The 26,023-nt window shown below is 38.4% G+C and overlaps 1 protein-coding gene across 1 annotated transcript in view; it reads left to right on the top strand.

Annotated features, from left to right (window-relative positions):
* CNTLN (centlein) overlaps positions 1-26,023 on the top strand; it is a 182,562-nt gene that overhangs the window by 41,831 nt on the left and 114,708 nt on the right. The window contains exons 8-9 of the mRNA XM_026866054.1: positions 7,823-7,985; positions 19,434-19,625. Of these exons, the coding sequence (XP_026721855.1) occupies positions 7,823-7,985; positions 19,434-19,625 (355 nt within the window). The remainder of the gene's footprint in view (positions 1-7,822; positions 7,986-19,433; positions 19,626-26,023) is intronic.

The raw sequence follows: 26,023 nt of genomic DNA, 5'->3' as shown, positions 1-26,023 counted from the left end.
CCCCCCCCTCCTTTGCTGAGCTGCTCAGGTCTTGGTGTGATTCCAATCCTCCTCTCCTTGGACCACATACCAACCTAGGGCAGTATGGATTGCAAATGACTATAGACTGGCATGTTAAGGCACCCCCTTGATGTGCCTGGCTCCTGCCCTTCTTGTCGTTTGGGAGTGGTAATAACAGTCCATCACCTCCTGACAGCCTGATACCTCTGTACCTGGGATGTGTCTGAGGGAGGAGGATAATAGAACTGCACATACAGCAAGTTCTGGATCTACACAACTGGTGTAAAACGCCAGAATATTTCATCACTTGACTTGGGCTGGAGTGCAAAAGTATCTGATGAAAACCAATTATCTTGGATGGTACAAATAGCCACCCTAAGTGAAACCTTTCAAGCTCTCCTGGATCACAGCAAGCCTGCGACCAGCATCTCCTCTGAGCTGGGACACCTCTCAGGTATCAACTCCTCGAAGTACAGTACAGTCTGCTGTCAAAGCTGATGAAGGGCCAAGATGAAGTTGACCCCCACAAGTCTCAAGTATTGAGGAATGCCGATGTATTATGAGTATTTACTCTAAACTCGAGAACAGGGAAATTTTAACTGTCAGCTAGCTTCTCTTTCACGCACCTCTCTACCTATGAATATAGTTGGGCACACAGTTATTTTCACGAATGTGGATACAACATATTTCAATGGATCCAAATACTTTGTATGTTTGTACATCTTGTGTTTATGAATATATAAAACCAGATAGATTTAGGATTCTTCATAATAGGTTAGTATGAATCTCAATTTTTGAATCTGTAGTTAAGTTGCGATTTTAATCATAATGTATGAATTATGTATGGATAATGTGTGAATTACTTTGTAAAGCCTTAAATCGGTTAATGATTAGATGCTGCTGGTCATTAATAAGTCTTGAGCAGTATCAGCTGCGGCAGACTGCTCAGGATGGTGTATAGTGGAGTTCCAGTGTGCCCAGGAATGCAGACTCTGCAACCTCGCTGGGTAGCCTGTTCCAGAGTTTGACCAATGCTACATGATAGAAACCTTTTTCTTGTGTATAAGGAATTTCATGTGAGTTTTGTTCCCATTGCCGATTTTTCTGTGTATGGGCACCAATGAAAAGAGCCTGTCTGCTTCTTCTTTATAGTATCCCATCAGGTATTTATATATGCTGATAATATTCCTCTGAGCTTTCTGAACAGTCCCAGCTTTCACAGCCTCTTATGTATGGCAGATGCTCCAGTCCCTTCATGTGCTCTTTCACTGGACTTACTCCAGTATGTCCATGTCTCTCTTGTACTGGGGAGCCCAGAACTAGACACAGCTCTGAGATGTGTCTTACCATTTCTAAAGAGAGGGGGAAGGGTCATCTGCCTTTGACTGCTGGCAGTGCTCTTCTCAGTGCAGCTCAGGATGTTACTGACCTTTGACAGAGGGGCACAGTAAAGAATCACAGAATCATCTAGGTTGGAAAGGACCTTGAAAATCATCCTATTAACCTAATACAGGCAGCTCCCAACTACACCATATTGCTGTGTTATGTCAACCCAGCTCTTAGACACCTCCAGCGCTGGGGACTCCACCACTGCCCTGGGCAGCCCATTCCAACACCTAACAACCCCTGCTGTAAAGAAATGCTTCCTAACATCCAGTCTAAACCTTCCCTGGCACAACTTGAGGCCATTCCCTATTGTCCTGTTGCTTACTCCTTGGATAAAGAGACTCATCTCCAGCTCTCTGCAACCTCCTTTCAGGCAGCTGTAGAGGGTGTTGAGGTCTCCCCTCAGCCTCCTCTTCTCCAGACTAAAGACCCCCAGTTCCCTCAGCTGCTCCTCGTACCACCTGTGCTCCAGACCCTGGTCCAGGTTCGTTGCCCTTCTCTGGACATGCTCGAGTGATTCAATGTCCTTTTTGTAGTGAGGGGCCCAAAACTGAACACAGGAGTCGAGGTGCAGCCTCCCCAGTGCCAGTACAGGGGTCAGATCCCTTCCCTGTCCCTGCTGGCCACGCTATTGCTGACACAAGCCAGGATGCCATTGGCCTTCTTGGCCCCCTGGGCACACTGCTGGCTCCTGTTCAGCCGGCTGTCAATCAACACCCCCAGGTCCCTCTCTGACTGGCAGCTCTCCAGCCACTCCTCCCCAAGCCTGTAGCGCTGCTGGGGGTTGTTGTGGCCCAAGGGCAGCCCCCGGCATTTGGCCTTATGGAAACTCCTGCAGTTGGCCTCAGCCCATGGCTCCAGCCTGTCCAGGTATCTCTGCAGAGCCTCCCTACCCTCGAGCAGATCAACACTCCCACCCAACTTGGGGTCACCTGCAAACTGACTGAGGGTGCACTCGATCCCCTCGTCTGGATCATCAATAAAGATGTTAAACAGGAGTGGCCCCAACACTGAGCCCTGGGGGACACCACTCGTGACTGGCCACCAACTGGTCTTTGGGCCTGGCCATCCAGACAGTTTTTTACCCAGCAAAGCGAGCAGCCAGTTTCATCAGGAAGGAGAATGCTGTGGGAAACAGTGTCAAAGTCCTTACTGAAGTCAAGGTAGACAACATCCACAGCCTTTCCCTCACCCAATAATCAGGTCGCCCTGTCGTAGAAGGAGATCAGGTTTGTCAAGCAGGACCTGCCTTTCACAAACCCATGCTGACTGGGCCTGAGCATCTGGTTGTCCCGCATGTGTTGTGTGATGGTACTCAGGATGAGCTGCTCCATCAGCTTCCCTGGCACTGACATCAAGCTGACAGGCCTGTAATTTCCTGGATCATCTTTCCAACCCTTACATATGGGCATCACACTGGTCAATTCCCAATCTGTCGGGACCTCCCCAGTCAGCCAGGACTGCTGGTAAATGATGGAAAGCAGCTTGGCGAGCACCCCAGCCAGCTCCTTCAGCACCCTCGGGTGTATCCCGTCTGTGCCCATAGACTGGTGTGTGTCTGTGTGATGCAGCAGGTCACTGACTCTCCTCCTGGATTGTGGGGGGAGTCGTTCTCTGCTGACCCCTTAACCCGTTGCCCCAAGGCCCTGAAATATCTCTTCATTGCTTTAGGACTTCTTGTAGTAACCTACCTGAAAAACCAAGACAGGGTAGTAGTCCTTGGGTCTCACTAGAGTGGGGAATTTTTCCATGAGGTCCTTCACCTGAGCCCCAGGGAGGCAGCAGACTTCCCTGTGAATCAGGTCTGTTCTACATATTGGTCCTTCAACACCCCTCAGAATGGAGTCACCCAGTACAATGACCCTTATAGGGTTTTTTTTGAAACTGGTTTTAGTACCTGGTCTAGAGCAACCTGGCCTTGGTGGACCTTGGGTCTTCCTCCTTGTTTGACTCATATTCTTCATCCTTCTCTACTTCTTTCAGAAGTTTCATATCTGTTGTGATGGGATGCCATGGAGGGTGAGAGAGGTCCGGAAAAGATTTTCCTGCCTCTGTGAGCAGGGACCTGTTACCAGCCTCTCTCATCCCTCAAGTCTCGTCCTTCTGCTTGGCAGCAAGAGGTTGAGGGATTGCCTTCCTCTTTTGGAGCCTCCATTTGCTCCTGTTGCTTCAGAACTAACTCATTACCATCTCACGGTCAAGACAGTGTCCACCAGGATCCCCAGATCATTTTCTTACAAGCTATTTTCCAGCCAGTCAGCTCTCAGCCTGTGCTAGTCTTGTACTGGTGGGGTTATTACTCCCCAGGGGCACTTCCTTTTGGTGAACCCAGTGAGGTTCCTGTCAGCTGATTTGTTCAGTTTTTTTATACTGAAAGACCTCAATATCTGGTGAAACAAGCACTGCCTCCAGTTTTGTGTCTCTGGCAAACTTGCCGTGGTGCACTCTGTCCCATGGTCCAGGTCATTAATTATAAATAAATTTTTAAAAGCATTGGCCTCAGTGTTAGCCCATAGGATACTCCTCCAGTGCCTGGTCTTCATCTGTACTTGTGCTGCTGATCACAACTCTTTAAGCCCAATAGTTCAGCCAGATTCAAGTCCACCTTACTCTCTACTTTAGCCTCTACCTCATCAGTCCATCTATTAACATTTTATGAGAGACAGTGTCAAAAGCCTTACTACAGTCAAGATAAATGATATCCACTGCTTTCCTCTCATCCGTTGAGATACTCGTTTCATCAGAGAAGGCTGTCAAGTCAGTTAAGCATCATTTCACCTTTATAAATTCATGATGACTACTCCCAATGATCTTCTTGTCCTTTATATGGTCTATCACCTTCTTAGGGATTGAGGTGAGACTGACTGCTCTAGTTTCCCAGATCTCTCTTCTTGAACATAGGAGTGACGTGATTTCTTCCAGTCCTCAGGAACCTCACCTGATAGCCATGACCTTTCAAGGCTTATTAAGTCTCTCTCAGCACTCGTAGGTGCATTATGGACATGCGTATGTCCAGTTTGTGTTAATGTTCCCCGATCTGATCCTTCGCTACTGAGATGAGTCACAGGTACATGGGATTGCTGGAGGCAAGTGTTACCTTTAAAGACAGAGCTGAGGAAGGTATTGAGTGCTTTGGCCTTTTTTACGTTCTTTGCTACCGCAGCCTCTGCTGTTTTCATTAGTGAGCCCTGAGCGCACTTTATCCCTTGTCTTCATTTTGCTGCTGATATACTTACAGAAGCCTCTTGTTGCCCATGGTAAGAAGTTATCATCAAGGGACTCCAGAAACCTGGATTGCTTGTACCCTCTATGTTGTCCTTCCGGCATATACTTGAGTGATTCAAGTCCCCCATGAAGACAGGGGCAGGTAAACATGAATCTTCTTCCAGTTTTCTGAAAAAGCTTCATTCTTCTTCTTGATCAGAAAGGATCAGCATGCAGCCACCATGTCATCCGCATTAGTTTGCCCACACCTGACCCACACATTCTCAGCTGGCTTACTGCCCATCTTAAGGCAGAGCTCCATCCATTTATGCTACTCTTTCACATAAAGGGTAGCTTCTTGCCATCCCAGCGTGTCCTTCCTGAAGAACCTGTATCCATATGCGTCAGTACTCCAGTCATGTCAGTTATCCCACCTTGTCTCCATGATCCTGATGAGCCTTGCAACTGCAGACAGATCTCTAATTCCTCCTGTCACTGTCCATGGGGGTGTGCTATGTGCAATTAAACAATAAGTTTAGATGGACACCCAGTTGTGTTTATTTCCCAGGAAGACTCCTGAGAGCCTCTCACATACTGATGTCCTGTCAGCACTCCCTTACTTATGTGCATATGCTTGAGGTGGTCCTCCCTGAGCCTTGTATTGGTCATCACAAGGTCTTTCCTGTCCACACCAACCAGCGCTCTTTGCTTGCCAGCCCAGGCCACAGCTCCCTTACTTGTTACTTGGACAACATTTCTCCCCACCATTCCTAGTTTAAAGCTCCCCTCACCAAACTGGCCTGTCTGTTATCAAAGGTGCTTCATTCTGTGCATTTATTTGTATTGCACCATTGTTGCTGAATAATTCCTGATAATATTGAGCATAATTGCCTCCTTCTTGTGTAAGAGTTAAATAAAAGAAGGTTCCCCATTTGGATTTACAATGTAAAAATAGTACCTCGTTCACTAAACATGATAAAAGCAGCTGTAAAGTACAACTGCAAGTTAAATACAGTGTTTGTGTATTTCTGTGTCTCAAGAATTTTTCAGATCACAACTGTTTTAGTTTGTATAACTTTTTACCGAGAAAAAGAAAGTAAATCAAGTTAGGATGTGTGTAAAGAAATAACGTTTGATTTTTAAAATGTGGTATAACAGAACTGTGACTGAGTTTCCTTATATTTAAAAATCCTTGAATCTAACGTGAGCAAACATTAATGTGTTTTGAGTGTGCATGAAGTTGTTGGGTAGCTGCAAGATTTAGTTTCTCCCCGCCGTGTTCTCTCCTTTAGGGTATGACTCAAATCCTTAAAGTCAGCAAAAGAATCCCATTGACCTTAATACACTTTGTGGGCAGACCATTAGAGAACACATAATATTGTGCATTCTCAAGTGGCAGACACAGATAACTGCAGTGAAGTTTGCATACAAATTAAAGAACAGCAATATAGCAGAGTGGTCTTGCCAACAGTTACTACCAACATTTCCAGCAGTATCTGAGGATTCAACGTTACCCCATGTTTTTCCCTTCTGCAACAAAATGAAGATCTGATTGGAGAACCTGTGCAAAATTAATATAATCTGTATTTTAACTGCAGTGCAAAGTTGTGTCATGTTCTACTGTATAGCCACGGGCAGGCAAATGAAAGAAGTGCTTGTTTGGAAATCTGTTCTGCAGTGTGTCAGAAAGTGCTAACATATCATTGTGTCCTTATTTCTGCTGCTGTGCTTGTGAACAGAATTGAATTAGTACATACGAAATACATACTGATGTGGTACTTGGATTTTGTTGCCTAAAGAGTCCTTAATGCACCCTCTACCTTTCTTAATTTGAGGAGCTACTTTATATCTCGTTGAGAACATTGAGGACTTAAATACTGTTAAGTAAGCATGTCCTTAAATGTTTTCCTGTATTTGTCTATTAACAGGCTTTTTTTAAGCAGGGTTTTTTTAAACAGTGCTTTTTTTTTACAATATAAAATTGTCTAACTGTGCTATTGTTGTACATGTAATTTTAATTTTTATATACTTATTCAGATGTTGTATCTTTAGTGAATAATCAACATATTAAATAGTGGCACAGGGTGTAAGAAATGTTTTTTGGAAAGTTCCCTTAAAATGGTTTCTTTGTCTTTCTGCAGTTTCTCGGGAAAACACCACACAGTTGGTATTGCTCCTTACCTTTCATATGCTAATCATTACCTGGACATCTCCAGCTGTATTATAAAAATGTAATGATAACTGTTGTTGTTAATGGTAATTCTAGGGACAGAGAAATCATATATGTGTTGGAGGTCACTGAGAAAATTCTTTGAGGAAGTAAAGGACAAAATTAGTTGGAATGATAAATTAATATTTCAGTATATCTATGTAATACTAGTGTGAAATGTGCTTGTGAATTAAATGAATTAAACAAGAAATTAAATAAAAATACATAAAAAAGGATTAATGGAGTCACCTGAATATTTAATGTGTATTATAGAAGATATTCCAAGTTTTTAATCATTGTTTGTAATAAGTTACTGATCTTCCTTTCTGCCTTAATTTATAAGATATATCAGTAATACAGTAAAATTCTCCAGTAGACTGATTATACTAGATCTGTCCTGTGATTGCATTACAACACAATTCCTATTATTGTATTTATAGAGCTTTTATTCTTATGTAATAGACACCAAAGTTTACTTACTTGTCTTAAGGTTGTTGCAGTATGCTGTACTTGCAGAAAAAAAGTAATTTATCAGCAGACATATTTTATGTTTCCAGGCAGTAGATGCATTTCAGAAAAGAGACTTGCTTTACACATATTCTGCAAGTTAAGAAAAGCTTTTATCTTCTTTTGTTGGTTCTAGTTAAAAAAAAATTAAGCTTACTTTACAGTCCATGTGTTCTAAATATGTTACATTTTAACACTTACTGCTAAAGAGTTAACTGAATATTGATTAGAAAGTATTGATGCAGTAGTGAAAATCCATTTATTTTAGAGCAGTTAGAGCATTAGAGGGAAATTGAAAGGCATTCCACTTTGATACTTAACTGTTTTGTAGATATTTCACAAAAGTATGTGATAAATATTTTATATGTAACTTCTACTGTTTATAAGGCAATTGACAGAAAAATAAATGAAAATAGGAAGCTCATTATCTACAAGGAAATTATTTGAACACAGTTGTTTAACGGAGGTCATTGTTGTTCTTTTCCTTAATTTCTCTTTATTGCTTGTTTTGCACAGGAAGGAGTTACAGGAGCTGGGGAATCTTTACAGACAAAACATTGAACATACAGAACAGCAGGCTGAGCTGATAAAGCAGCTTCAGGCTCTCAATACCAATACACAAAAAGTGCTGAAAGACCAAGAAGATGCTCACACAACTGAAACAACTTCATATCAAAGAGTATGTAATTTTGCTTCATGATCATAGGGTTCATTTTAATATCCATCTGTACAATATCAATGGACAAAGTAATCAAAGCACTGTGTGTTGTTTCATCCTTTAGATCTCTGGATCTTTATTGTTACCAAAATATGGTTGGCAGTGTAACAGAGTATATTGGTCTGATTACATCCCAGCATATATGGCTCCTTGCTTACATTGAATTAATGAGCCTTAAAAAATGAGATTTAGTTACCTCTGAAGAAATATAGGAGTGAATTGCGAAGCATATAAATTTCTTTATGTAATTTTGTTATCTATGTTTTTCTTCTTCTTCCTCTCCTAGAACTTTCAATTATTAAGTTCTTCAATTTGTTTTTGATAATTTAGAAGAAATTCCTTTCACTTGTAAATAATGTATTTGTGTGAATCTCAGAATTTTACTGGTTGCCAAAACCTGCTCTATCAAAATTAACTGGAAAAATTGTGACATAATAGCTTTTTAAATGGATAACTAATGCAAAAATTTTTAACCGTATTTACTTTTACAGAACAGACTTATTTTTGATGAATGCCAGGAAAAGTGCTAACCATGAAGAGCTGTCACATGCACTGCTCAGAACTTCTCGTTTTGAGTGTAACAGATTATATGGATGTGTTTTTCAGTCTGTAAGAAATACAGAAGATATATTTCCTTCCTTTTCAGAAGCATTGAGAAGGAAGATCAGGAGAAGTTATATATACAACTTTTGTGTACCTTCTACCAATCTTGGAACTGTGTTCTCAAATTGTATTCTGTCACAGTGCTTTTTCAAAAAACAGGTGTTTCCCTTTATCATCTTACTTAGAGTACATGTTTGTGATAAAATTGTGAAGCTAGGCCTAAGTCAAGCCAGAACCAGTACTGTGTTTCTGAAGATGTGTTTGGTTAACATTTTATAGCACACAGTGCCCAGCACATTCTTGAGGACTCACATCACTGACTGTAGTGAAAATAAACATTAAGTCTTTCATTCACTACAATAATAGCCCAGCCATGCTACAGGTAGACTTCCATCACAGCTGTTAAGAACATGTACAATTCAGTGGGAGTTCTACCTATCTGGCGCAAGACAAAGTAAATTATAGATTTTTTTTGTTAATACATTATGTAGGTATCAGAAGTTGCTCTTTCTTTCATTCTTCATTCTCCAGTGCACCAGAAAAATTGGTACAAGTGAAGATAATATGAACTCTCTTCATTGGTGTTTATAAGACCACTTTCTTTCAGACTAGCTCTACAGCAAATAAAAGAAAATAAAACTAAGTTTTCATGAAAGCATGACAAAACTCTATAAAGGTCACTTTACCTTGCATCATAGAAATATTACCAGTAGTACTTACTTCAGTTTTGGAAAGAGTTTAACCTATCCTATGAAAATAGTTTTGCCATTATAAGTTACTTATGTATTATGCAAAATTGATGGGTCTACTTATATAGCTATAGGGGCAAGCCACTTCTAAACTAGGCTTGACTCAAAATTCAGGGTTGCTTCAGAAAGATGGTTCACAGTTCTTGGTCTGTCTTAGCAAGACTTAAGACTTCTGCTTAGCTGATCATACAACAAGATGAGTCTTTTGATAGCTGCCAAATCTAACGACAAGATGACCCTAAAATTTGCTGGTTTGGAGTCACTGACTTCAGGATTTTTCCAACATGAAGGAGTTTGCCTCTTAAATCAGCACAAGCAAACTCAAATATTCTGACAAATTACTATTGTAGAACTGATAAGCTGTCTTCTTGTAAAATATCAAAACATCTAATGCACCTGGAACAAAGATGTTCTTTTCTGTTTTCATAAAAATGTGTTAAAGTATGAAAAAAAGTTATGTTTCCTGAGTTAGAGTGGAATAGATCTAATAGTATTTCTGGCAAATTGAGTTGAGAGAACTTCGGAGAGGAAAAGGAGTTTCTTTTATCATGAGAATTCTGTTCTGTACTTCTGATCAAAAAAACTGTATAAAATACCCAACTCTAATTGCTTCACAATAACATGTGTTTTCCAAATCACAAGATATCAGTCCTACTGAAGTCACAGCAGGCCTTTGGAATACTCAGCATCTATAAAAACAGTATAAATGCCTATTTTTCCCTTGAATGAGAAAGGCAAACTATTGTAGACAAATGTGTTTTCTGTTTGTCTTCCATGCATTAATAACATGCAGGCTGCAACAGCTAGATAAGGATGTGTCAGCTATTCCATAAACATATTCACAAAGGAATATTTTCCTACTGCTCCAAATGGCATTGAGCCTATCACTGTGTACATCCTATGATATATTGTCCCTCACAGAAAGATCAATGACCTATCTGTTAGTGGTCAGATAGGCAGTATATGCTATAGCTCAGGCAGTGTGGTGGCTCACATATCCCAAGTTCATCTTAATAGTCTACCACTTAGAAAGAACCATTCTTTGTGCTGATGTTAGCATAGTACAAAACAGTAGACTGAACAAGAAAAAACATTTCTGATAAACCACATGAAGGTCGTGAACTTGCACTGGATTCTGTGTAAATCCATTGAGGACCACAAATTCTCTTCCAGATCTAGCTGTAGTGGGCAGCATACACTTGTGAAGACCTGTAATCTGTTTTGCAAAGTTGTGTTGACTTGACATATTACTACCTCCTTTTTAAGTAAAAATTTTGAGGGTGCTGTGTTCTACAATAACTCCTTTATGTTAGACCATTTATGGAAACAAATTGATACCTATTTCATATTGCAGCTGTACTTCTCATTCTCAAGGATAGGGAGTATTTTTCTAAAATGTATAGCATCTGTTTTAGTGGTCCTGAATGCTCCAGGGACTTCATTCCAGTGCTGAATTTAATGAGACTCAATAGATTTGTCCTCACTGACAATTTCAAGGTGGAGAGACTTCAATCAATACTAGGGATAATAAGACAAGAGGAGATTCTGAACTCCTTAGCCAGCTTATCGCAGTTTTCTGAAATTTACAATTTAGGGCCTTTGTTTTTATAATGCAGTACTTTCCCTCGATCTGATGTGGCCTTTAGGTTCCTTGTTAATCATACTGATTAAAAATCTCTTAGTGGAAGGCCCTCTTAGTGAAGTGGAAATACTTCTGCCTTTAAATAGGAAATTGTAATTCATGTCCTGGAACTCAGCTCTCAGAGAATACTGTGGTACAGTGGTACAGTACATATCTGTGATGAAAGAAAGCATTCCTCAATAAGTTATATTTTTGACATAACTGGAAAACATGGTGAGAGTTTTCAGTTATGAGAGATTACAGGATTCTGCATTAAGTACACCAGAAAGTAAATAAAATAGTATAGTGTCAGATACATTTTCAGATGTTGTGGTTAATTTTGTGCTTGAAGTTGCCTTTGCTAGTTCTCCTCATGGTGTCAGCATATGGAGATAGTTTACTTTCCATCAGGTCTGTAATCAGAATGTCAAGTTACTGGCTTTCCATCCTAAGGTTAAATTTTACCGCTTTCAGGCTTTTTTGCAACAGCAACAACCTTTAAGGACAGTTAAAAGTCACATAATTGTGTCCCATTAAATTCAGAAATTTACAAAATAAATGTTAAAACCATATAGATGTGTAAATGGTAGTAACAGTGCAGATTCTCCCTCAAATTGGAATTAATTCTTTCACACATGACAAGAGCTGAGAGAAACTAACTGTCCAGTCAAATATGCTGAAGTCCACGTCAGTAATGTGAATCATCATTTTTGTAGTACATTTCATGTGAAAGCTGCGAGAAACTCTGATCTTTAACAAAAATTATGTCACACTTTAGTTCAAGCTCTGATACTGTTTTCTATAGTTGAGAAGCGTGTTAATTAGGTTAGACTATTTTGTAAATACCAAATGCCAGTATAGTTGGTTACTCCCTAGCAAATACATTTTGGCATCAGATGCACCTATAGGTTAAAGTTGAAGAAATCTTGGGTAGACTCTAGTTCTCTCAGTGTGATGTTAAACTCTGCACTCTACAGCTGATGATTTTCATGCTTCAGAAGCACTGTACGGTCTTAGTGTGCTATAGTTCCTGTGTGTAATGGTGTAGATTCGTATCTGCAGAATGCTTAAGTATTTTGAAAAAAAATCTATAATTCTAAATCTATAACTAATATTTGCCAATCATTGTCTTAATGTTTCGGGCAATGATGATGTATTTTTTTACAATATGAAAGCTGTAGATGAAAGAAATTACGTAAACTGGTGAGACAGTGCAAGAGGAGTTGTACCTCAAAGGATGAAAAATCTTAAGATTAAATATGTGAGTAGTGCTAATTTTGATCTAAGTTAAAATTTAAATATACCTGAATTTTGTCTATAATGAGATTGGTCTCACAGTGGATGCACACAAGTCTGTGGGACCTGATGGGTTACACTCAGGGGTGCTGAAAGAGTTGCCAGATGCGCTCGCCAAGCTACTTTCCATGATTTATTGGAAATCATGGCTAACTGGGGAGGTCCCATTGGACTGGAGGGTGGCAAATGTGACACCCATCTACAAGAGAGGCAGAAAGGAGGATCCAGGAAACTATAGACCTGTCAGTCTGACCTCAGTGCCAGGGAAGGTCACGGAGCAGGTCATCAAGAATGCCATGAAAAGTCATATAATGGACAACCAGGGGATCAGGACTAGTCAGCATGGGGTTATGAAAGACAGGTCGTGCCTAACAAACCTGATCTTCTTCTACAACAGGGTGACCTGCTTATGGGATGAGGAAAGGCTGTGGATTTTGTTTACCTTGACTTCAGTAAGGCCTTTGACACTGTTTCCCACAGCATTTTCCTGAAAAACTGTCTGCTTGCAGCTTGGATGAGCACACGCTTTGCTGGGGAAAAAACTGTCTGGATGGCCGGGCCCAAAGAGTTGTGGTGAACGGAGTTAAATCCTGTTGGCAGCCGGTCACGAGTGGTGTCCCCCAGGGCTCGGTGTTGGGGCCAATCCTGTTTAACATCTTTATTGATGATCCAGACGAGGGGATGGAGTGCACCCTCAGTCAGTTTGCAGATGACCCCAAGTTGGGTGGGAGTGTTGATCTGCTCGAGGGTAGGGAGGCTCTGCAGAGAGACCTGGACAGGCTGGAGCCATGGGCTGAGGCCAACTGGGGGAGTTTCCATAAGGCCAAATGCCGGGGGCTGCCCTTGGGCCACAACAACCCCCAGCAGCGCTACAGGCTTGGGGAGGAGTGGCTGGAGAGCTGCCAGTCAGAGAGGGACCTGGGGGGGGTGATTGACAGCCCGATGAACAGGAGCCAGCAGTGTGCCCAGGGGGCCAAGAAGGCCAATGGCATCCTGGCTTGTGTCAGCAATAGTGTGGCCAGCAGGGACAGGGAAGGGATCTGACCCCTGTACTGGCACTGGGGAGGCCGCACCTCGATTCCTGTGTTCAGTTTTGGGCCCCTCACTCCAAAAAGGACATTGAATGACTTGAGTGTGTCCAGAGAAGGGCAATGAAGCTGGGGCAGGGTGCACAGGTTGTACGAGGAGCGGCTGAGGGAACTGGGGGTCTTTAGTCTGGAGAAGAGGAGGCTGAGGGGAGACCTCATCACCCTCTACAGCTCCCTGAAAGGAGGGTGCAGAGAGCTGGGAATGAGCCTCTTTAACCAAGGAGTAAGCAACAGGACAATAGGGAATGGCCTCAAGTTGTGCCAGGGAAGGTTTAGACTGGATGTTAGGAAGCATTTCTTTACAGCAGGGGTTGTTAGGTGTTGGAATGGGCTGCCCAGGGCAGTGGTGGAGTCCCCATCCCTGGGGGTGTTTAAGAGTCAGGTTGACATAGCGCTGAGGGATCTGGTGTAGTTGGGAACAGTCAGTGTTAGGTTAATGTTTGGACTTGGATGATCTTCATAGTGTTTTCCTACCTAGACGATTCTGTGAATTTATATAATACTGTTTGCGGTCTGGATTATTGACATTTTTTGAATTAACTAGGACTGGTTTTCTTCACAAGCCTGATCGATATTCTCTGACACTACAGTATATACAGAGAAAAAAATCTAAATAGGGTTTGGTAGCATTTCACAGATAAATTGTTGCTGAGAAACACAGTCTGAGGGAAATGTGTCAAAATTTTCATATATTCAGAAAAGGAATCAACAAACCCCACCATAAGATAGCCATATCAACACAAGCTGTTGCACCAAAGTGATTAGATGGATGAATGCTGGAAAGCTACGTTGCTAGGAGGGAATCAGTTAGCAAACATGAAGTACTGGATTCATTGATGTAAATAGACTCAGCACTTAGAATTTTTCCAGTTACAACACTAATCAAAGACTGAAATGTCCTCTTTTGTATATTTTTGAGAAGGTATATTGCTACAGTTATCCTTTTTGCATAGTTTCCATAACAACCATAGTATTCTCAATTACATAGTACCATAAAGTTGAGGAAGGTGTGCCTTCTCTTTTAGCTTATGCTAGTGACTCTTGCTTGCGTGTTGTCTGATGTTACATCCACTCTGCACTTTGTTTTTTCTTCTGAACCTCTCAGTTGTGTCTGACGTTTTTCTCTTGTATCATAGGTACACTTCATGGTCCCTCATCTTGAAAAATTACCTCTGCTTTTCCATTTTAAAACTAAATGCCCTGAATGTGCTGTATATATTTTGTTTGGAGTGCCTCTTCAGTTTCATCCTAGAGGTTTTCCAGCTGACTTCTGGCCTTGTTCTTTCAAATTCTTGTAAAGAGCAGGATCTTGTAACATGGAATTTCTGCTGTGTGCTGTAATAGTTTTTCTTATTGTTTTATTGTGTCTTCATTTAGAATTTTTTTCATTTGTATTGTTACTATATATTCAATATTCCTGTAAGTTCAGGTTCATTTACTCAGGGCTCTGTAATACACTGGTTTTTAGGGTATGAGCATTTAGATAAAAGATTTAATGTAGGAGAATGTTTGTTTTACACCCAGTGTATATAATTGGCTACTGTTGCATTTTAATTGCTGGATCTACCTTAAGTCATCACAGGAATATCCTTTTGCAGGAAATCTTCCAGATGTTCCCACTTTCTGTGATCTAGTTGATACAGAAAAGTCTATGAGAGCATTAAGCAAATCTCTTTTGGATTATGGATCTGGAAACTATTTGGAACTGGAAAATGTGTCCCAACTGTTGATTGGCATTCATTTCACAAGAGCAGTACAAACCTGGTTTAAAAGAAATCTTACACACTTGTATAATGTTATATCGCAGAATCACAGAGTTATCTGGGTTGGAAAGCACCTTGAAGATCATCCAGTCCAAACCTTAACCTAACACTGACAGTTCCCAACTACACCATATCCTTAAGCAGTAAATCGACCCGACTCTTAAACACCTTCAGGGATGGGGACTCCACCACTACCCTGGGCAGCCCATTCCAACGCCCAACAACCCCTGCTGGAAAGAAATACTTCCTGACATCTAGTCTAAACTTTCCCTGGCACAACTTGAGGCCATTACCTCTTGTCCTATTGCTTGTTATTTCATTAGACTCATCCTCAGCTCTCTGCACCCTCCTTTCAGGGAGCTGTAGAGGGCGATGAGGTCTCCCCTCAGCCTCCTCTTCTCCAGACTAAACATCCCCAGTTCCCTCAGCCGCTTCTCCTACGACCTGTGCTCCAGACCCTGCACCAGCTCCGTTGCCCTTCTCTGGACACGCTCGAGTCATTCAATGTCCTTTTTGTAGTGAGGGGCCCAAAACTGAACACAGGAATCGAGATGCGGCCTCCCCAGTGCCAGTACAGGGGTCAGATCCCTTCCCTGTCCCTGCTGGCCACGCTATTGCTGACACAAGCCAGGATGCCATTGGCCTTCTTGGCCCCCTGGGCACACTGCTGGCTCCTGTTCCTCAGGCTGTCAATCAACCCCCCCAGGTCCCTCTCTGACTGGCAGCTCTCCAGCCACTCCTCCCCAAGCCTGTAGCGCTGCTGGGGGTTGTTGTGGCCAAGGGCAGCCCCCGGCATTTGCCCTAATGGAAACTCCTCCAGTTGGGCTCAGCCCATGGCTCCAGCCTGTCCAGGTCTCTCTGCAGAGCCTCCCTACCCTCGAGCTGATCAACACTCCCACCCAACTTGGGGTCACCTGCAAACTGACTGAGGGTGCACTCGATCCCCTCGTCTAGATCATCAATAAAGATGTTAAACAGGAGTGGCCCCAAAACTGAGCCCTGGGGGACACCACTCGTGACCGGACACCAACAGGATTTAACTCCATTCACCACAACTCTTTGGGTCAGCCATCCAGACAGTTTTTTACCCAGTGAAATGTGTGATTGTCCAAGCCTCGAGCAGTCAGTTTTGCCAGAAGAATGCTGTGGTCATTTGTGTCAACTGCTTCACGCTGCAGTTTTTTTCGAGGTGCACTCTGATTCTGGCTAATATACAGTACAGTAGATAATGTGGATTAGTTTTAGTTTTACTAGGTTTTTGTTGGAATTCAGCTTTCCTTGGTCAGACCTAACTTTGTTTTGCTATTACACGTATTTAATATATGTTAGTACTTTACCTCACCCCATCATTATCAGGCTGTTAAATATTTTCTATCATGTTGGAGCAGGCTTTGTAGGCACAACTTTTGGTTCTTCTGGAAGTTCTAGCTTTGATCTGGCATTTTTAGATTAATTGATGATATTAAGCACACCTTTTGTTCTAATGAAGTTTTCTGTTCTGACTCCTCAAAGATCTAGCAAAAAGTGTTTTCTGGTAAAATCAGTTAAGTCAATATATGAAATTGTTAGTGTAGCTGAGAAAAGTGGAATACTTTATTTTTTGTAATTCAGCTACCTTACTCTTCCCTTGACTGATAAATAAAGCTCGTCTGTTATGTAGACTGAATTTATTACAGTGTACTGATTTCAGATAGTTTTAATCTTTTTTTTTTAAGTACCTTCACCTGTGATAATCTGTGTTGACTGTCAGAGAAATGAGAGCTCTAAGGCATTAGAAAGAGATTCTCAAAATACAATCAGTGCAGCAGTTTTTGTAGAACACAGTCCTGTGTCACTGGCTGTATGCCTTTTTTTTGTCCAACTACCAAATTTCATAAAATGTATAAAGAATGACATTAAATATTTTCTTTTTTTTTTTTCTATATTTTAAACATAAATATTTTTTTTATATCTCTTCTTGGGGATTAAAAAATTTCCTTGTTAAATCTCATGTCTTTTTGACATTCATGGAAGGTATTTATATACTTATGTACAGTCAAGATTTCACTCCTCTTTTCTGTGAAGCTTGCTAGTTCTGACGTAAATAATTTACAATATTTTTGGTTTTCTTCTGTATTTTCTACACAATGTTCCATCTCTAATCCTCTGATCTCCGTTTTATGTCACCTGATTTTGTGTATCTTTATTAATGGTAGACCTATTTCACTGTGTTGTGGAATTCTGTGTGTTCTGGAATGTGTTTACTGCAGTGTGATTAAATGTGGTTTGTCTTTTAAAAAAGGGTCAGAAATGGACAGGAAATCCCGAAATAATCCAGTATAAATATTAAGCATGTGTTTAATCCACAAAATTGGTGGACATGCATGGCTCTAAAAGAAATGATAGGGAGCGAAATGGAAGTTTGGAAGGTGTTCTAGTTATCTGTGGACAGTAGATAAAACTCTTTTCAGACAGTTAATTTTAGTTTTGAAATTTCATGATGTTACATACCTTAAAAAAATAATCTGAGTCCTATAAACTAGGACCTTGGTGGTTTTTGAAGAAATACATAAGCCTCAGTGTAAGAAGATGAACGGCGCGAATGTGGTTTTATGCACATAGCTTTTAGCTACTTTTATACTTGAAATAGATGTGTTCTGTTGTTGCTGTTTTCAAAGCAGGAGAGGTTGGAAAAGTTTACGCAAGTAAAAAGACATGCTATTTGTCTTGTCCTGACAAATGCTGACTACCAAAAATACCCATTAGCTACATTAGGAGATGTGGCTGCCAGCTACAAAAAAGCATCATATTTTTGATGTTCTCCATTCATCTTACTAGGATGTTACCTTTCAGATACTATAATTACAACTACTTAAGTGCTGCTAGTCATAATACCAGCAAATTGTCATACCAGTATGATCTAGCTAATGATCTTATGTAGTTATACATGGAAATAACTGTGTCTTGTTGTTCCATTTGTTTGGAAGGATGTAATCTAATAATGCATGGTTTTGATAAATGGACCGCTTTATTTTCCTGTGAGATACTTTCCGATTTCCATGAGAAACTGGCTAATCTTGAACTTGCAGTTCTAGAGATCTGTAAGGTTTCTTAGATGTTTAAGAAAGATTCAGTAGGCAAAGAAATTTCCATGCAAAAGTTTATTTTTTGAAATTTGGAGTAATTAGAAATATCCATTTATCTGGACTTTGAATCAGTTTTGTCTGGGAGACATGATGTTTGATCTGCTTCGGAAATAGGCAAGAAGTAATTTACTTTGTCCTTAGTAGATTTTGAGAGCACATGGGAGGAGAAAATTATAGAATGAAGGAAAGGAAGGGATATTATTGTTTCCAAATTTCTCACAAAGTGTTAGGTAGACAGTTTCCAAATCGAAGAGTTGTGATTGATTTTCAAAGGTTAACTTCTAAGTGATGTAAGCAGACAAGAGGGAGAAAGAAGTGTATCGTTGTAAGTAAAGCTGACAAGAGTAAAATAATGTTTTTACAAGTAAAATTGTGTCAGTTCCTTGTAATTATAAACATTATTGACAGATTTGGAAATTCTGATTTTCAGACTTTGGATGAAATGGCAGTAATGGATTTTCCAAAGAAAACTGTCAGCTGCAGAAGTACATACATGCCTTCTATAGATTATTTTATGGGAGATTGAATAGTCAGAGAGAATATTGTTTATTTTGGGAGAAAAGGACAATCAAAGATTGAGGGACCAAAAGGGAGAGGAATATATGCTTAGGTAGTAAAGCTGTAGAGTCATGTCTTTCCTTCAGGATATATACTGTTTATTAAACTGAAGATTTATTTATCAAACTTTTTTATATTTTTTTTAGTAAGCTGATTGTGTTTTAAACATTTTTTAGAATTTTATATTGAAAAAGTAGCTTAAAAATGGAGGGATGGCATTGTTAAATTCTCTTATTCTTGCAGATTAAGTTATTTTTTTCAGTTACGTGGCACTTCTAGTTATTACATAGATGTAGTTCTCAAAGTTCTTTGTGTGTACGGAATCTCTTCTAAAATGACTTAAGAATATGTACAATATTCTGTTTTCAGAAAGAACAGTTGAGCAACAGCTACGGATAAGTACTTCTAATGTAATTTCTGGGTTTCATAGTTAACGTCAAAAAAAAAATCCCACAGAATTATTTAAACAACTATTTTACACTTTATGAAATAATTGTTAAAATGTAAAAAAGAGAGGCTACTTACATTATACTTTCTCTCCTTCTGTATTTATATCTGCATTGAAATTATTTTAAATCCTGCTGTTTATCTTCTTCCCTGTCATAGCTTTATGACGAATTGACTTCATGGTTTGAAACTGTTAAAACAAGTGAGATTCAACTGCAGAGAAGTTGTGCCTCTCTTCAGGATCAGTTACTTGGAAAAAATCAAAAGATTTGTCAGTTACAAGAGCAACTTCAGCAGGCTCACGATGCTTTAAATGCAGTAAATCAGAGTTCTCCAAAATGTGAAATACAGGTGAGTTCACTTCTAGAATAATAAAAGTTGTTTCTTCTTGTTTTAAATTAAGCTTCTCTACCAGACAGTTTTTAAGGAAATTCCAGGGCTTTTTTAAAGAAAAATTGTGCAACTGTGCTGCTACAGTACTGTAACTGTTTCTACTGTTGCTGATAGGAGTTACTTCAAACTTAAATCAGTCATGGGAGACAAACTAATTAACAGTGTCAGTATTCAAAAAACCTCCTATTTATATTCTCTAACAAAGGCACTAAAAATAAAACAAAAATTATTTTGTTCCTGGAAACAAATCCTAGAAAAAATTGTGAAGTTTCTGCATTTCCTCTGTGAAAATAAGATGTATTGGTCTATGTTTGTTTAATTGTTCTTGACCATGCAACTAAACTTTACATCATAGATCTAAAGAAAGTGGTGGGGAGAAACATTTCTCTTAAAAACTTCTGAGATTTGAATGTGCAATTGGAATATTACAATAAATACTCTCTCACTAACAGGACCTCCCAACTTGACCAGTGTGCCAGATCTTACACATATATCCCTGACATTTTCCAGAGGCCAATTTATGACTTAAAGTGCATTTGAAAGGCCTTGAAATGATCTATTCACAATGGTTTTGTGAACTCTGTTGCTTAGTTTCTTCCATAGATTTGTCAATGAGATGTACTTAAGCATTTCAATTTTACTAGCACTCTTTCCCTTAATTAAGCAGAGAAGGGGAAATAGTGAAGGTGATAATGCCTGTTAAATGGAAAACTTCACTTAGCATGGGTGGGTAAGGTAGATCTGTAATGAAGGATTATATTTATGAGCCCAAAGGAGCCTGAATATAAAAAAAATCGTGGTGTTTAATTCCTCAAAGATTGCATAAGTAGTAATCTGATGTAAAAAAGAAAAGTCACAGAATGCAATATCTCCTCGATGTGTTCATGAAGGTCATTCCAGAGTTAATGTTCTGACTTTATCCTCACGATTGCTTAAGTGTTTATCATAAGATTCTTAACCTGTATTTTGTATGATTTTTAAAGTTCCCATTAATCTAATGATATGATAATTTTGTTTCACAAATGATAAAACAAATTCTTTTAAGTCTTTCTTGTGGAGCGTTTACCTCTTGATCCATTCTTGACCTTTTTCTGAATCTTAGAAATAATTAGGGGTTTTTCCTTAAGATTTTGGTGGATTTTTTTAACTTTATAGTCTCAAGCTGTTTGCTCTAAACACAGCTTTGTTTGTGGTTTTTGAATGCTCAGTCTGTATTTCTGAATACATCGTTCTGCTTTCATCATCTTGTGTTGCTCTGAAGAGTTTTTTGCAGTTTATTTTGTCAGGCTATTAAATTTTATCATAAAAGCTTTTATTATATATCTGCATTATATTTACTGAGGTTAAGGAGGCCTTGTTGTCTTTGCGATGTTAGTGTACTTTCTCCATGTATGACACCTATATTGATTGTCTAACCTGGATATTGTGTGACAGTTTATTATATAGTCACAGTGTATCCCATGTGGATATGGTGTAAATATTTGGCATTGGATTTTGCCTTTATTATCTTGAATTGCATTGTATTATTAGAAAATTTTGTTACTGCAGTAGCCTCTTACCTTTCTATGTTTTTTGAACATGTGGGACACCACAGGTAACTTCCCCACTGAGTAAACTAAGCTATTAATTTATTGCTATTACTTATTTCTCATAATTAAAGCAATTCTTTTAATTGTGAAATTTTTTCTCCTCTTCAAATATGGTAGTTGGGTCTTTTTAAGAGCTCCTAGTGTGAAACTTTGCTGAAATCTATTTCAAATTAAAGTAGACAATTTGACACAAATTATTTTTGTTTACTTCGTAAAAGAACTTCCAGAAATTTCTGAGGTTAAAAGTAAGACTATTTTAGAAGCTAGTGACAATCAACAGTTGGTGATTCAACTTTATTCTTTATTTCCTTTGCATGTTTAAAATTAATCACATCCAGTGTGGGTAAACTGTTAGTATCTCTTTTGTTGATTTATTCTGTGTCTCCTTTTAGTGGCATTTGAAGTACATTAACCAGTATGCTCCATGTCAATTAAGATCCAAATGTGAAGCAGGTCTAAGTTACTTAATGGTTGACATGGGTTCAAATAATTATTTTACTATGGCCTTCTGTTGTCTTTCTTCTATGTTTCCATTTTGATCCTGACTCAGCCTTTTAGACTTTTTGGCACTCTCCCAGTTCCCAGTGTATTTGAAGGAATATGCTTGTCATGATTATTCAGAAAATTGCTATTTTGTTAGTGGATGAAGGTTCGGTCTGACCTTCTCAGAAATTTATCAGTTGAACATCTATCAATATATGATCTGTCACAAGTTCAGCCAGATATTTGCCAATGCTAGTGGAAAAGAAATGGTAGGAAGCAAAAGCAGACAACTTAGGATAATGAGTATAATATTGTAAGCTAAATGCAGTGTATGAACCTCAATTTTTCAGTAAATTAATCTTAAACCAGTTTGTGATGATGCAAATGATTAGTGTTACTGAAGCAGCCTGGTAAGGAAGAAAATGTATATAGGTATAGTCACTAAGTTTGTAGAACAGAGATGTTAAGCAGTGTTTGTTTATGTGCTTAACATGCTTAATTATTTTACTTGGCTAACATTCTTCCATTCTGCTACAGAAAATACCTCAAATTTTGTTGGGATGAAGTCTTTACTCTGTCCTTTCAACCAGAGCATTAGGTATCGTAATGCTCATTTTTGGCCATGTTTTGATGACAGCCAAATTTCCCATTGTCAGCTTTACTATTTCCCATTGCCAACTTTACTACCTTGCATGTTCAAAAGATAATGATTATTGTGTCATTACACAGAGGTTTCTGCAGGGGGTAAAAGTGATTATCTATCATAACTTCTGTGACATGTTAGGTAACCAGAATCCTGGTTGGTTGTGAAGTTCTGAATTTAAAGGTGAGATTCTGAATTTAAGAGAACCTCCTACCTAACTCATTCTGCTGTGCCTTGACTGCATCATCAGTAGAACAGTATGGATTTAGAATAGAGGCTTAATTAACAGGACACAAAAGCAACGTAGATAACTACTAGTTGCACCATTTTTTAAAACAATCCTTCAAAAAAAAAGAAGTTGGTTTAAGTGACAGTTATATTTCTGCTGTAAACTACTGATTTCTTGAGTATATTCAGGTCATCCTGTGGGACATTCTAACAGTCTGTTGACAGCACTAATATATCTTCTTCAGACTTGAACTAGCCAGGAAGATCATACATCAGTGTTACATATCTTAGCACATACTTTTTCCTGGATTTGAACTTTTCTTGCTGTTGAAATTACATTGTAGTCACACAAAATAAGTTTTATGTTTTTTATTAGCAAGAATACTTCAGTTTTCTTTCATAAAGGATAAAACACGCCTTTTTTCTAAATGTTGTAGTATCATTCTAGTTAGTGTGGCACTTGTGTTGCTGAGGGCAAACTTCTGGTTGATTTTATTTTGACTAATGTGTGTGATGAAGAATTTGAATCTGCTTTACAGTAAATTTCTTGGTATGTGTGCATTGAGCAGCTAACACATTGCTCAGAGAGATTAGGCATCTTTGAAATTGGAAATCTTTTTTTTAGATCTATGCTCATGCTACACGTAAGAAGAACAGAAAACATTCTAAATAATTTTTAGAACATAAGCCTGTGGGATTTGATTAATTTCTTCTTATGTAATTGTTGTTTTGGTTCTGTTTCATTATTGGTGTTCATTTTTAGCTGAGATGTATACCATACATTTAGTCGTATGGTTAGTATACCATAACTATCACCCATGTGAATAGTAAATATTTAAATATGTTTACTGAATCGAAGCAGTCATTTCTGTCTTGACTCCTACTTTTCATATGTGTGCAGACATCAAAGACGGTATTATGAGATGTTACTTGATCAAAGAACAGTAATTAACAGACCCTTAAATGTTTTTATTTGTAACTGTAGCATCTGACAGGTTATATGCATTCTATCCAATATAGAATTCACTTGCATTTTTATAGTAGTATCTTAATTTCTCATTATGAGGTTTTTAAAAGTAGTCAGCATAGAAAATATCAGAACAATGGAAGCAGAAATTGCACACAGATGTAACAAGCTTATGAGAAAAAAATGCTGATTTGTAACTAAAATAAAAATGTGAGTTTAGAAAGATTTATGTGAGAAATACATAAATAAAATGTTTCAAAAACCCCTGCATCTATTGTTTCCATGATAAATCCTTATCAGAATGTGACTTACTGCTTTCCTAACATCAGTATTTCAGTGATTGCAGCCTATTAGTCTTTAAAATACTGATATTGATTGAAATATAAATGGCAAAAAATTAGTTGGAGAGGTTAAATATAATTTATTTTAGTAGTTCTAGATTTTGTCCAGTATACTTAGTATTGCAATATGAATATTTGAAGTCCAGTTTTGAGGCTTAATTATCTATTTCTTGTTAATGATGGAGCATAACAAGAGGCAGATACCGTGTTCAGTGTGGTGTTGTAAATTTTGTTTTTTAGATTGGGATAATTTCTATTACTGAAACTAATTCCTAACAAAATGCTTTTATATCACACTTATTTAGGCTTTATTGTTAGAAATCGTAGCCATTTAATTTATTTGTATCAAAAGTTTCTTGGTCTTGCACCCTGTATGGGTCAAAGCTTGCCACAAGTATCTTCCAGGTTTTAGAAATACTCAATTAATTAAAAAAACATTGAAAATGATCACAAAGGTCTCAAACTATAATTTTGTAAGCCACTAACAAATACAGTAATAAAAAGGTATTTGTACAGGACAACAAGATGTAATGAAATCATGGTGAACGTTTATAACTATGTAATACTGTAGCACATTGTTTCCTGAAGGCTTGGCTTTTGAAGAAAGTAAAATAGAAACGAAACTGGCCAATTTAGGCAACATGACTCACTGAGTAAATAATTAGTCTTTAATAATGGAAAATATCAATAACACTTTTCAAGTGTTTGTATTCTTTAAGCCGCAGACTATCTTTTATTTAGCGGTTATTACCCTTATAATAAAGACAGGTATAGATTGTGGCCTGTAAAGTTAAATTTGTTCCATGTTTAAATATGTTTGTAATAGAAAAGTACTGGTATTTTCTAGTGTTTGCAATACATAGATAAGTATAATTTAAACTTTAAATTTAAGAAACACATGTGATCTTCATGATTAATGATGTCATTTTAATCTGTTGTATTTTTTTTGTTTAGCAAATGTGATATGGTAGCTTACAGCTAAACACTGTTTTAAAAACTAGTATAAGCATGTCTCTGATTCTTGGTCAAAGTAGCTGTAGTAATTTGTTAGTTTCCAACATTTTTTTTGTTCTGCTCTGTTATGAAACTACACTTAAAATGTCTCCTATACGTGTCTTTTAAGCAAGGTGGAAAGGAGAAAATACAGATATTTGTTGAAGTATTCTTTCTTTAGAAAATCTTTGTATTTGAAGTGTATGATTCTGGGGTAATATAGACTCATACAAAGGTGTTTGTGTTCAAACCACACTGTTGTCCTCAGAAAAGATGTGTGGAGATATAACTGTCTAGTAGAGTCCGTGAAGTCATTGTTGCTGCTGGGATCACAGTATACTAGCCCTTGATCACCATAAAATGCAATTTCAGTTACAGTTGGGTATATTTTACTGTGATAGTTTGGGACTCCACCTGCAATGTTGTAGGTGTGCCAGGATGCGGGCATGGGTTGTCTATAAGTGGTTTTGTGTAGCTTTGGAAACTGTTTTTTAAAAAAGGAAGAAAACTGTACTTTAGGAAGGTACTGCATAACTTTTGAAAACTAACATATATCCTGTTCTAGAGTGTTAAAAGGACACAAAGGAAAAACTGGATCCAGTTTTGGAGAACAGTTTAATTTTCATTTTGTTTAGTTTGATATTCCATTTATCTGTTTTCAATGTACAGTAATCGAAAAGGACCAAGATTCTGCAAATGTGGGGTTTATAATGGAAGGAGCAACTCAACTTTAACTACTCTATAGTGGCACTATTCATGCCGCTATAATAAAACTTAGGAACGTTTAGTGATTTTTTTTTCCTACAATTATTCAAAATTACATTAGGCTTACTGAAAACTGAATGGCTTTTAGTGGATTAATTAAACTGTAGCTGGTTTGCCATCTGGGTGCCGCTTGTTTAGCTGCTTTCTCACAGAAAGATTTTTCACTGAATAAAGAATATTTTTTTTGTTAGAAGACAGCTGCCAGACAGTAATTTCTAAAATAGTAATGATATATGGACTATTAATTGTTATCAGGTTAAATTTTTGATTATGCAGAGGAAACTACTTGGATACTTCTTTCCAATTTTCAATTTCTTTCCATTCATCTCCACTCCCCCCACCCCCCT

Source organism: Athene cunicularia (assembly GCF_003259725.1).
Source record: "Athene cunicularia isolate RWA chromosome Z unlocalized genomic scaffold, athCun1 chrZ_part2, whole genome shotgun sequence".
Classification (NCBI taxonomy): Eukaryota; Metazoa; Chordata; class Aves; order Strigiformes; family Strigidae; genus Athene; species Athene cunicularia.
Note: the sequence above shows the minus strand (reverse complement) of the source record. Positions and strands in the feature narration are given on the sequence as shown.